A 12,296-nucleotide genomic window follows, 5' to 3' on the forward strand; every position below is an offset into this window, starting at 1 on the left:
CAAACTTCACCAAACCTGGGTGGTATCATCAGGAGACTCTCTGAAAGTTTGGTGCTGCTAGCTTAACAATTGCACCCCTGACAGCAGGCACCCCTCAATTTCCCCAGATTCTCCTTTTAAATCCACCCCTTCGGCATGGATTTAAAGGGAGAATCTGAGGTTCCCAGTTTAAACATTGAAAGTGATGCTGTTTCAGGGTGAGGGATAATCCACCCCAAAACAGCATCATGTTCAATGTTGTTTTAACTGGGGATCCCAGATTTTCCCTTTAAGGTGGATTTAAAAGGAGAATCTGGGCTCCCTAGTTTAAACACCATTGAAAGTGATGCTGTTTGGGGATGGACTCCAGCATCACAGCAGCCGCCCATGGCGGGGTGGGGGGGGTGTGAGTGTGCAAAACTCAGATTTTGCACCAGGCTCCATTTTCCCTAGCTAGGCCTCTACCTGGCGGGGGGGGCAGAAGGGACTGCCGGCTGCCGGCTGAGAACCCAGCCGGGGGGGCGGGGCAGGGAAGTCTGCCATTCCTGGCCTCTGAGTGCTGCTTTTATAAGCACTGAGGCCGGGGGTGGGGCTTGGGGAGGCGTGGCCATGCCCCCGAACTCCCCCTAAAAATCTATACCTACATCACTGGTGCTTTATGTTATTCCATCAGATTAAATATAAAAGTTTGAGCCCACTTCTAGATGTACCTTTGGTCTTAAGGCAGCATTCAGTTTAATACACAGGAATTGTTTCTGGTGGTCTAAATATAATAACAAAGTATTACTATTGTGGCTATTAAAACCTTTGTACACCAATACAGATATAAAAGAAAATTCCAACCAACAGAGGGGTGACTATCAAGCTGCCATTTGGTAGCTTTCCCTTCAGTTTGTATGTAAATAATCTTTAAAGAATTATACATTTTTAGTTACGTTACATGCAGCTGGTATGGTGCAAATATCTGAAACACAACTAGGTATGGGACACCTCTTAAAAAGTATGGGGAATATTTTAAAATATTTGGGGGATGTTTTAAGAAATCACATACCATATTTTAAGAAACCATAAACTGTATCAATATTCTGTAAGAAAATATTTGGTGAGTACCTCAAAAGTAATACATGGATAATAATAAATGGACTTCTGATGTATAAGGGTATACTTTAATGAATATGCTTCTTGCATAAGGCACACATTAAATATCAAATTAACAGCTGTTCCTGATGCTAACAGAAGGACCAGATCTTTAGTGCCTGTATAGCCTTTAATACAAATTCCCTGCTCGTTCCGTGGTTATTTTAGGATTAACAAAAGGCATCGTCATTACTGTCTGACCTCAAGTCTTCAAAAAGTCACGGCAACCCCAGGACTATGGGGTTTTCAATACTAAAGATGAGCAGAGGTGATTTACCATTGCCTTCCATTGCTTAGCAATACCAGTCTATCTTGGTGGTCTACAAAGGAATCCAAGTACGATCCGTGGCCAACCCTGCTTAGTTTCCAAGCACTAAGTAGTGAGGGCTATTCATAGCTATTCAGGCATACATGGGGTGAAACTGTATCCATACACAAAGGACACTGACTAGAAACTGTATCCATACACAAAGGACCCAAAAAGTTCATCCATTCATACCTCCCTTTGTGCATTGAAACTGAAATAACATGTTTGCTTCTTTCCTTACAATCTTAAAATGTTCAGCAATCATATCTGCCAAAGTAATGGGTTTCTACAAAATCATAATTTGAGCACTGTCAAAGGTTTATGCATATTGCCTATGTAAATCTATTTGTAGTTTTCTACAATATATATTTATTCATAGCTTTCTGCAATTTTAAGGGCTAAAAACCTGATAGTCAATATGTGTATAGGGTCAGCTGGTAACATGAGAGAAATTTTCCTTACTGAAACTTTCATATTAGAAACTTGTCCAACTACAATTGTTCCTTAAATTGCATCACAGACTTCCATGCTTATGACTCAGAATTAATTATAGTACAGTTAGAGAAAACACTGAAGAAACAGAACTCAGAATAAAATCACTCAACTCAGTCAATCCTAGTCACATTCTAAAATGAATCTCAGTGTTTTCATGCAACCAAGGTCAACACACACAAGCTACCTTGGCATATTAGACTTTATTAATCTGTAGCAGTAGAACAAGACAAGATTTGACATTTATATCCTCTTCTCTACTTTAAGGAGACTCCAAGCATTTATAATCACATTCCCTTTTTCTTCCCACAACAAACTTGTTGTGAGGTAGGTGGGGCTGAGAGAGTTCTGGGAGAACTGTGACTGGCCCAAGGTCCCTCACAGGCTTCATGTGGAGAAGTGGGGAATCACACTCGGTTCTCCAGATTAGAGTCCACTGCTCTTAACAACACAGTATACTACACTGGAAGCTGATTACATATAAGTCTAGGTAGGCAGTACAAGATATTTTTGAAAAACTGTTTTCTTTTTAAAAGGTTGATTTTGAATTATTTTGTCAGAATCCAAAAGAACAGTGGCATTGGAAAGTAAAAATGCTGGGCTTTGTTCTATCTAGGCTGACGGTGCAAAGCCCACCCTATTATTGGCCATGTCATAGACAGAATAATACTCCTTCAGGAAGACGTCACCCAGGATCCATAGAGGCTGTCCTGTTGGTGAAGGCAAATATGTAGCCTCAATCTGTACTGAGCAATAGCCATTGTTCTGTGAAAGAAAAGAAAACAGCTTACGTTGCAGTTCTGCTGAAGGAAATACCCAAAGCTTTTTTATAAGAAGTCTAGGAGCAGGTTCTCATTAAATCATATGACAGAAATTCAATCTTTTATCTGTAGTTCTCCTAATAACACCATAGCCTGTGACCATAGCTGCCCAGAAGTTCTCTGAAATGACATATTTGTTCGAGTTACATTTGCATTAGTGTGCTTCTGGCAACCCCTTTTGGTCCTTGCCTTCAGCTTGTCCATGTCTTGAATGCAGTGTATTGCAAATAGGAGCAACAGTGGTTGCCAGGCCATTGAACAGAATCCCCACATTGGGAGGTGATAATATTGTGGATTCTTCTTCGCTCCACCATCCCTGACTTTATGGTTATTAATACTGAAATACTTGGTTGTGCTACTGATGAAGGCTGGACCAGAAGTTTCTAGAAGACTTCTTTATCTGCAGATTCAGGTAAACGATTCAGATCCCAGAAGTACATTCATGATCAAGGACCAAGGTAGCTAAATTGCCATAATCTAGGTGTGAATCCTTAAGGTACCTGGCCTAAAACATCACTGCACAAATAGTATTAACCAATATTGTATACGTACATTGGCTACATAGGCAGAAGGAGGCAGTGGGAACTGGGATCCATTAATGACAAAAGTGATGGTGGGCATGTTCTGGACATTGTTGCAGTTAACGACATACTGTTGAAAAAAAAGAAATATAAAAAGGAGGTTAGCTCTATGAACAGGCTAGAGAGGAAGTTAACCAGATCATACTGTCACCAGAAAACAGATTGATAACACATTTCCCATGCAGTTCTGAGATCAGGAGCCTTATTATTTCCCCCAACACCATCACTTGTCTACAGATATTAGAATATCGGAACTGATTTGTTAGAAAAGAACAGCAATCTGTTTCAAAGTCAGTCAAATGATGGTGAATCCCTTGACAGCAGCATTGTATGGAGGAGGTGCAGCCACAGAGGGAACTTTTGCTTCCATTGGTTGAGCTCTGTTTGTGCCTTTTTGGATCCAAGCTATTTAGAGGAATCCTTAGCAATTCTCCAGGAGTCATTCCCCAACCTACCTCTCCATTGTATTGTTGAGCTCCCACAGCTTGCAGGAAATTCCCCATGTACTGCTGTGGGACAGCGAGCAGAAAAGTGCCAGTATCCACAATCGCCTGGCAGCCCTGGCTACACCACCCAGTAGCTTGGTTTCCAATGGCAAACCTAGAGAAACAAAAGCAAAGAATGTCTGTCACCAAGCAACAAAAGACAAACTCTAAAAAGCACAGTCCAATATAGATAAGATGGGAATTTTGAATATCACTTACTCTTCAATACCAATCTGCCAGTAAACCTCGCGGGTGACAGGTGCCCAGGAAATTTGTCCAGAGAACAATTGAGTGTCAACACCTCCCAAGATTAGTTCTCCTCCATACTGTACAGTGGGTTGGCTGGGGAGACAATGTCAAAACCAGACAGGGTTATTTATTCAACTTCTTATTTATTGGAAGTCTTAGTAACTGGAACACATTGTCCGGATCAGTGAACATAGAGTAGATCCAAGAAAGACAGGACAGCAGAAGAGGAGGTCATTTAAATTGAAGTGAATAAATTAAGAACTGTGTGTAACAGGCTTCCCTCTGTGATACATCTCTGAAGATGCCAGCCACAGATGCAGGTGAAACGTTAGGAACAAGACCTACCAGACCACGGCGACACAGCCCGGAAAACCCACCACAACCAGTTGAATCCGGCCGTGAAAGCCATTAAGCACTCTTGTTCCAATTCTAATTTCATTAAACATTCTTAAAATTACAGTTCTCAACCAATAAAATGAAGATATAGATTGACATGTAGTTTACTACAGTACAAGAGTAGTTTACTACAGTACAAGGCCCAAAGGGGGTGGGGGGGAATGACTGAAGACCACTGGTTGTTTATTATAGATCCTAGCTCAGTCTGCTCCAATATATCATCAGTGATTTTCAGCTCATCCTGGACAATGAACCTCCTCCCACTAATCTTGAATTGCAGGCCTTTCCTCACTTGCAAACAGCTAAAGATTTTATTCAACAATTTCTTACCCCTTAGCTGTACTGAGAACATTGTTTTATTGGCATTTACCTGCTGCTATAAATGGACACTAAGCTTATCTTGAATCCAATACACAGAAATGTCACAGACCATATCTACTGTATTTAATTGGCCCTACTGTTCATAGCTTTGTGTCTATAACAAACAATTTTATCTTCTATGACACAATAAACATATTAATCTTATACAGGCTTGACTTGGTCCATCAAGGGTTTTACCGGTTTTAATGTGCTCTACCTATTATCTGTACACCGCCCTGAGCCCTTCGGGGGAGGGCGGTTTATAAATATAACAATAAATAAAATAAAATTTAAAAAAGGATGGTTATTGCAAATTCAGATAATACTCTGCAGGGTCTCAGGCAGAGATCTTTCACATCATGTACTGCTTGATCCTTTTAAGCTTGATCCTTTTAGCTGGAGATTGAACCAGAGACCTTCTGCATGCCAAACCAGATGCTCCACCACTGAGTCACAGCCCATCCCACAGAGTAGTGGTTCAGATGCTATGGAATATGCCCAAGGGCAGTAATATGACTTGCTGTATCTTACCGGGAGAAGTAGAAGCTGAAGATTGGCTCAGAAAGCTGCCCTTGTTTCAGCATCTGCTGCATGATAGTATAGCCCCCCATAGACATGGCAGGATAAGCCATCCCCAAAATTCCATCAAAACTAGCATAGTAGAATGGAGTGGTGGGCTCACTCTCACTCAGGCCAAGTTCCTGGTTCTGAACAACAATATTCTGGACCTGGGAGAGAGAAGGACATGGATTTCACTGGCAGTCTGAAATCTGATAATGTATCATCAACAAAAAACACATCTCTTGAGATACAACATTGAATAGAGAGACATTGTGACTCAGCGGAATGGACTGAAAACAAAGGACAAGTTTGACCTTAAGGAACGGCCATGTGACTTCAGCTCCCCCAAGTTTAGGAACCAGCCTTCACAACCATCAGGCATGTATGGGCCTTGTTTAAAATCATTGTACAGATTGTTGAGATTTAAAAGTATGACAGATTCCTACAGGGAATGTGCTGGAAAAAATTGTTCTGAGCCGCTTGTGTCAGATTTAAACTATACTTGATAACTGAGTTCTGTTTATTTCTCTTTCCCTCTCTCTTTTTAAACAAAAGCCAAAAGCAGCTTTGGGAGGCTACGAGCAAGTCTGAAGAAGGGCAGATTTCCCCTTTGTTCAGTGGGAGAAAAAACACTTTCACCAAGCTGCTTTTTGACATATATGGAGATTCTTTATCCTTCCACCAGTATGGAGGAGAAAAATACCAATCTCTAGGCCATACATCTTGGTAATGCATAGTTTCAAATCATGAATTTTTGGTCTCTGTGTCAGAATCTCTATTTTTGTCTTGTTAAGGAAGTTAAAACTGCACTATAGGACTGCAAAGAGAAGCCTCTTATCCTACAAGCATGCTTGATGCCCTTTACTTGATCATAATTTTGAAGCTTTCCAGAATGCAACACATTTAAAGTTGAATGACTATCAGACCAATCCAGATAGGGAGGGGACAAATGTCCTTCAGGAGCAGCAGAGGGGTGTGCTGACATGTTTGCCTACTCCACCAGTGTAAGGGGCACCCCTGCTAGCGTTAGGAACAACTGTGGTAGCGCCCATCCACCCCTAATCTCGGCAGAGGCAAAACCTGGAGGTCTTGGCCGCAATGGAGGAACACTGGTGTCTGATTGGATGCCAGTGCAGCAGGAGGCTCTCCTGGTGATGGAGCCAACTTTAGCTGGCTGGGATTTAGAACTGGGAACCCTGCAGCCTAGGACTCAGTTGTGCCACTGAAAAGGGTGGTGGAACTCCATTAAGCCCTATGTAGAGCTTATTTTCCCTTCTAGCTGCCTGCCTTCACCACTTGGAAGCCTTCTGAGGGCAACATGACGGTGTGGCCGTGAAGCCATCCCCAGCCACCCCTGAGATCTGGATCTGGGCTGGTACAAAGATCACTTACTTGCACTGTGTCATAGCCTAGCACAACGGTCAAACTGCCACTCCCATATGACAGAGTATAGGTCTGTCCATTGTTGGAATATGTAGAGGACTGACTAGGGTTGAATCTGTGGTGGTTGCCTAGAATAAAGCAGAAACAAATACCATAGATTGGTCTCCGTGTGGCAATGAAAGACAGTGTACAGTGTACATCCCTTGATTGAAAGTTTCATTCAAAGCTCATTTGATTTTGCTAAAGTCCAAACTCCTCATATTTTACAAAGTCTTGATCATGTTGGATAGAAGAAAGCAGAGATGGTACACCTTGCATGAAGATGTACATAAAAACTCAATAAGTTTCCTTATTACTGTGTTTATATCAGGAGGTTGCCATTGTTGGACAATGAGAGTACCTTCAGAGTTTCAATAGGGTTTGAAATGAACCATTACACTCTGGTTTATAGTTTTGGAATGCTGAGTTTGGACAGATAAATTAACCTTTTTCAAGAACAAAATCAGTTAATTGATCCCTAAAACAAAAACAAAAAAAACCTCAGACCCAAGGAGGAGTACTCACCACAAGCCTGAGTGTTGCAATATGTTGATGGTACCCAGAGGTTAGAAGAGCCAGTGTCCAAGAGAACCAGGAAGCTCTGTGGTGGGGTTCCAATACTGATCTCTCCAAAGTAGAATGACTAGCAAATTAAAGGCTTTGGTAAGATGGACAATTTCTCATGAACACATGACATTTCTTTAAATCTAATTAGACCATAGCTCTACTCGTTTCAGTATTTTTTAATGTTTTAATACTTACATGCAAGTAATTAGTTATTGGTTCATAAGCAACATTATACTCATTGAGGTGGTATTTTGCTGCTGGATCAACATGGTGATTCTTCAGAAATTCTTCTAGTACACCTTCCTCTTTCATCTTCTCCCGAACAGATTTCCCTTTTTTCAGAATAATTCTGCACAATATGAAGAGAGCTCAGAAAATCAGCAGTATCATCACTGCCTTCTCCATCTTATTATCTGCCTTTCCTTATGTATTTATTTTTAGATCTGCTAATAACCCAGCACACCACTTTCTGTTTAAGGCAAGGAAGTGTCTAGTCAAGCAGGAATAGATTTACAAAGCTTGAATATTTGGGTTAGTCAGTCAATATGTTTTATTTAGCAATAGTGCCTTATGATATAATAACTGTCTTATAAAAGAAAGCATCATGTTATTCAAATCAGCTCAGCAATTCAGCTTCCTATTCTGAACAAACTGATAAACTGAGATCAACATTTCTTGCAATAAATGAGTATTGGTTTTTAAAAAACTGTCTGGGTATATTTCACCTTTTTGTGAGTGTCTATAAGCATTCCTGTCTACTATGTTTATGGTACTGGTGCAGTTTTACTTTGTTTTGCTTAGCAACAATGTGATGTTTTGTAATAACCTGACAAACTTTTAACTGATCAAACAAACTGAAAACAAACTCTAGCAATGCAGTCTGCATAACACATAAATCTATTGGTTATCTATATTTTTTATGGTCAATTACATATAAGTTCATATTGTGGCAGCTCAACCAATCATGTTTGTTAGAAATCACTATAAAAGCACCACCCTATATATGACTGATACTCTTCTATATATGACTGATAATCTTCTATATTGCCAAAAATGAAAGGCCATTTTTAAAAATTCAGTAGAATACTGAATCCACAAAACTTATTCTGAAGCCAGTCTATACTAAACTGGTGGATCAGCTACAGAAGTTTCTGGATGAAGCTAAAGTGTTGGACACCTTCCAGTTCAGTTTCCACCCTGGTCATGGGACCGAGACGGTTCTGGTTGCCGTTGTGGACAAGTTCCAGTTCCAGTTAGACAGAGGTGGTTCAGCACTGCCGGTGTTGCTAGATCTCACCGCAGCATTCAACACAGTAGATCATGACCTTTTGGTCCACTGCCTCGCTGACATCGGGGTATGGGGGACAGCCTTGTGCTGGATGAACTCATTTCTCTGGGATCGGGGAAAGCGGGTGACATCGGGGGAGAAGAGTTCCAGCCGGTATCCCATTGAATGTGGGATGCCGCAGGGAGCGATTCTTTCCCCAATGTGTTTTAACATCTATATACACCCCATGGCCAAGTTGATCCGGAGCTTTGGGCTGCGGTGTCATCAATATGCAGATGCTACCCAGCTTGTCCTTACAATGGCAGGCCAGTCGGACTCGGCCCCTGAGGCTGTCCAGCGGTGTTTGGTTGGTTGAGAACTAGCAGGTTGAAACTGAATCCAGCAAAGACAGAGGTCCTGTGAGTAGGTCACGGGGAGATGCCGGCCAACTTCAGTCTGCCTGTGCTTGACAGCGAGGCATTGTGTTTGACCTCATTGGTTACGAGCCTGGGGGTGATCCTGGACTCCAGGGTTTCCCTGGAGGCCCAGGTCACCAAAACAGCCCAGGCTGTTTTACCATCTGTGCCTGGCATCACAGTTGACCCCTTATCTCTCCTGTTCTGACCTGGCCACAGTGATCTATGCAATGGTCGCCTCCAGATTGATTGTAACTCGCTTTATGCTGGCCTGTCCTTGAACCTAATCCGGAAGTTGAAGCTTGAATAACATGCTGGCGCAAGGCTCCTGATGAGAGCCTCGAGTAGAGACCATATTACACCGGTTCTGTTCCATCTGCACTGGCTGCCTATCGAGTACCAGGTCATCTTCAAGGCATTGGTTCTAACCTTTAAAGCTGTGAGCAGTCTTGGGCCCACATACTGCCCTAGCAGTTCCCTCCATTCATCGGAGGGGAACCTCTTGGAAATCCCTGTTCTTAAAGTGATCCGGCTAGACTCAACAAGGGCCAGGGTATTCTCAGTCCTGGCCCCTACCTGGTGGAACATGCTCCCATCTGAAACCAGGGCCTTGCGGGACCTAAATAGTTTCCACATGGCCTGTAAGATGGTTTTCAAGATAGTTTGACTGATTGTACGTTGCTGTATAAATGTAAAATAAAAAGCAAAAATTAGCATTTGCTATGAAATCTTGAAATTCTAGATTAAGCATTTGATTTTTAGAAAAGCTTTAGCTCTCAAAATTCACTGAGGAAACCCCCCTCCCATTTTCTGGATTCTTGCAGGCCACAATTTTGTTGAGCCATTTAGATTGCTGACAAATTTCAGCATCCAGCACTGATTTCAGCTCCATTTTTTTTTAAAAAAAAAAAAACCCTTTGGGAAGGAGCCCAACATTGTAAAATGGCATGTGTCAGAGTTTTCTTTCTCTGTGACTGCAATCTTGAACTTGACATACTGATTTAGGCTACACAACTCTTCTTTATGCAAAAAATTTTACTTAGATGTTTAAAGGAAGTCATAAAAACATAAAAAACCGTAGCTGTTCTGTTGCATCAGAACAATGGTCCATCTAGTCTGATATCCCATCTCACCCAGTGGGCAACCACTTACACTGGAGGGCCAGCGAAAAAGCATAGAGGCTGAAGCCTCCTGGCACTGGTATTAGGAGGTTTAGTATCGCTGCATGTTGGGATTCTCTTTAATCATTATGGCTAGCAGCCACTGAAGTTGTCTAATTTTGTGTCATCTGAAGACTTTGCAACTACACTGCTCACCCCTAGTTCAAGATCACTTATAAGCATTTTAATAGCACCAGCTACTATATGGATCCTTGTGAGACCCCACAAAAACAATTTGGTGATTGTCCATATTCTATTTATAAAGAAGGTTAAATTATGACCTACAGTTAATTTTCTTTGCAAACAATATGTACATTTTTTCAGGCGTCACTAGAGCACAGTTCTGTTCAAGTAAAATAATGTGATTGACATAAAACAAGACAAAGAGTCACCACTGTAAACTGGGAACAAATTATCCCCCTTTGATTAAAGTAATTACATAATTTAGAGGGGGCTAAGAACTACTATAACACTGTTTTACCATGAAATATTGGCTGAAAATGTGCACCCTGAGCTATCAACCAGAGGCACTTCCGTCTCATTCATAACTGTATTGTTAATGCTCACCTCTCCAGTCCCTCAGACAGGTGGAGAAAAACCAACACAAGGACAAGCCACTTCATGGTAGTTGGTGTCAGCACTGATGTGATCTTCAGTCGAATTCTCAAATTCACACCACTGTTATGGCTGTTGTGTTCTGGCTTTTATAATGAGTACAACTGTTAATCTGCCACTATATCTATTTGCCCTTAATCTTCCATATCATTATATACACCCAATATCTATATCTTCTGTTTTCTTAAAGATCATGAAAAGGCCATTTCTTTTGTTCAAAAACATTTTAAATATAATCTGTGCCCTTGATTTTTTTTTTTTAATGGAGGTATGTAAATTGGCTTGGGCACAAAGCTTTGCTAATAGCAAATAAAACTAGTCATAAAATGTCAATAATCCATATCAGTATGCTTTGCTTGAAAATCATTTCTTTTCAGCAGTAGTAGAGGATAAATGAAAAATAACTTGCTCTGTTGAGTATTCATGTGTGGATAGACTCCCTGCTGATTTCACTACATCCTGCATAAAACCATGAATATCTCCAGATTTCTCTTTGTCGCAGTTTTGGACCATATTGGATCACGACCTTGGAATGCTACCCCATTTACCTAGAGCTGAAGCAAAACTATAGTCAGCTATACCCACTATGTCAAAACTTATATCACAACTTGGGCAATTTTCATTTAGCACACAATGATGTTATAAAATTTATTTTTATCCTTTATTGACACATTTTTGTGTGTTACATATTTGTGACAAGGTGGAAAACTGCCTCTGTTGTTGACATTTGCACATCTTTTTTTCTAGAAAAATGAACAATTAACATATAATTTCCATAACATCAGATCAGATAATGAAGAAACAGTTTTTTAAAATGTTAGACTTGTGATTGTAGAATACTACCGTATCTTTTCTCAAGGCCGGTGTGAAGAGATAACACTGGGCACCGCACTTGGATTCTCTTAGGTCACTACATGTTGCAAATCAAAAGAAGGCGGGAACCTGAAAGTAAAGTGAAGGTCCACTAGCATAACAGAGTACAAAGCCCTCTTTGATGTCTGGAAGGCTTCTCCTGACATCATTCCATCATCTGCATTGAAGTGCCCATCTACTCATTTGCTCTTCTGGACATGCTACTCTATGTGGGGGGGGGGGTCCCCCCAAAATTCAGAAGATTTCACTGGTCTGCTGAATTTTTAATTGACCATCAATCTGAAAAACAAAAGAGTAGCATGTCCAGAACAGCAGTTGGGTGCCTGGGGGAAGAGAAAAGCATCAAAACCCAGAAAAAGAATAATGCACCATTTAGCTTCCTGGGGAAAAGCAAAGCAATAGGAAAGGTCACGTTTTGCCCACATCCAAAAACCACACAACTTCTCTGATCTGCTGCATGGTAGCTTTGGAAGATGGAAAAAATGTTGTGTAAAGGAAAGTCTACAGAGTAGGGAAGGTATGCCCGCTGTGAGGCAGAACGCAAGAGCCTATATGCCCATAGCATTATAAAATACTATAGAAATGCTTCTCGCTGCATATTGAGGTGT

The 12,296-nt window shown here is 41.1% G+C and overlaps 1 protein-coding gene across 1 annotated transcript; it reads right to left on the reverse strand.

Moving 5' to 3' along the window:
• Nucleotides 1–1,213: 1,213 nt before the first annotated feature.
• On the reverse strand, nt 1,214–10,823 carry LOC125432542 (pepsin B-like). Its single transcript, XM_048496178.1, is given in 9 exon segments — nt 1,214–2,680; nt 3,289–3,387; nt 3,773–3,917; nt 4,022–4,144; nt 5,339–5,535; nt 6,761–6,879; nt 7,316–7,433; nt 7,553–7,706; nt 10,750–10,823. Coding segments are annotated over 9 exon segments (1,182 nt in total). The 3' UTR covers nt 1,214–2,527.
• Between the last annotated feature and the right edge of the window lie 1,473 nt (nt 10,824–12,296).

This window comes from Sphaerodactylus townsendi, linkage group LG05 (genome assembly GCF_021028975.2).
Source record: "Sphaerodactylus townsendi isolate TG3544 linkage group LG05, MPM_Stown_v2.3, whole genome shotgun sequence".
Taxonomy (NCBI): domain Eukaryota; kingdom Metazoa; phylum Chordata; class Lepidosauria; order Squamata; family Sphaerodactylidae; genus Sphaerodactylus; species Sphaerodactylus townsendi.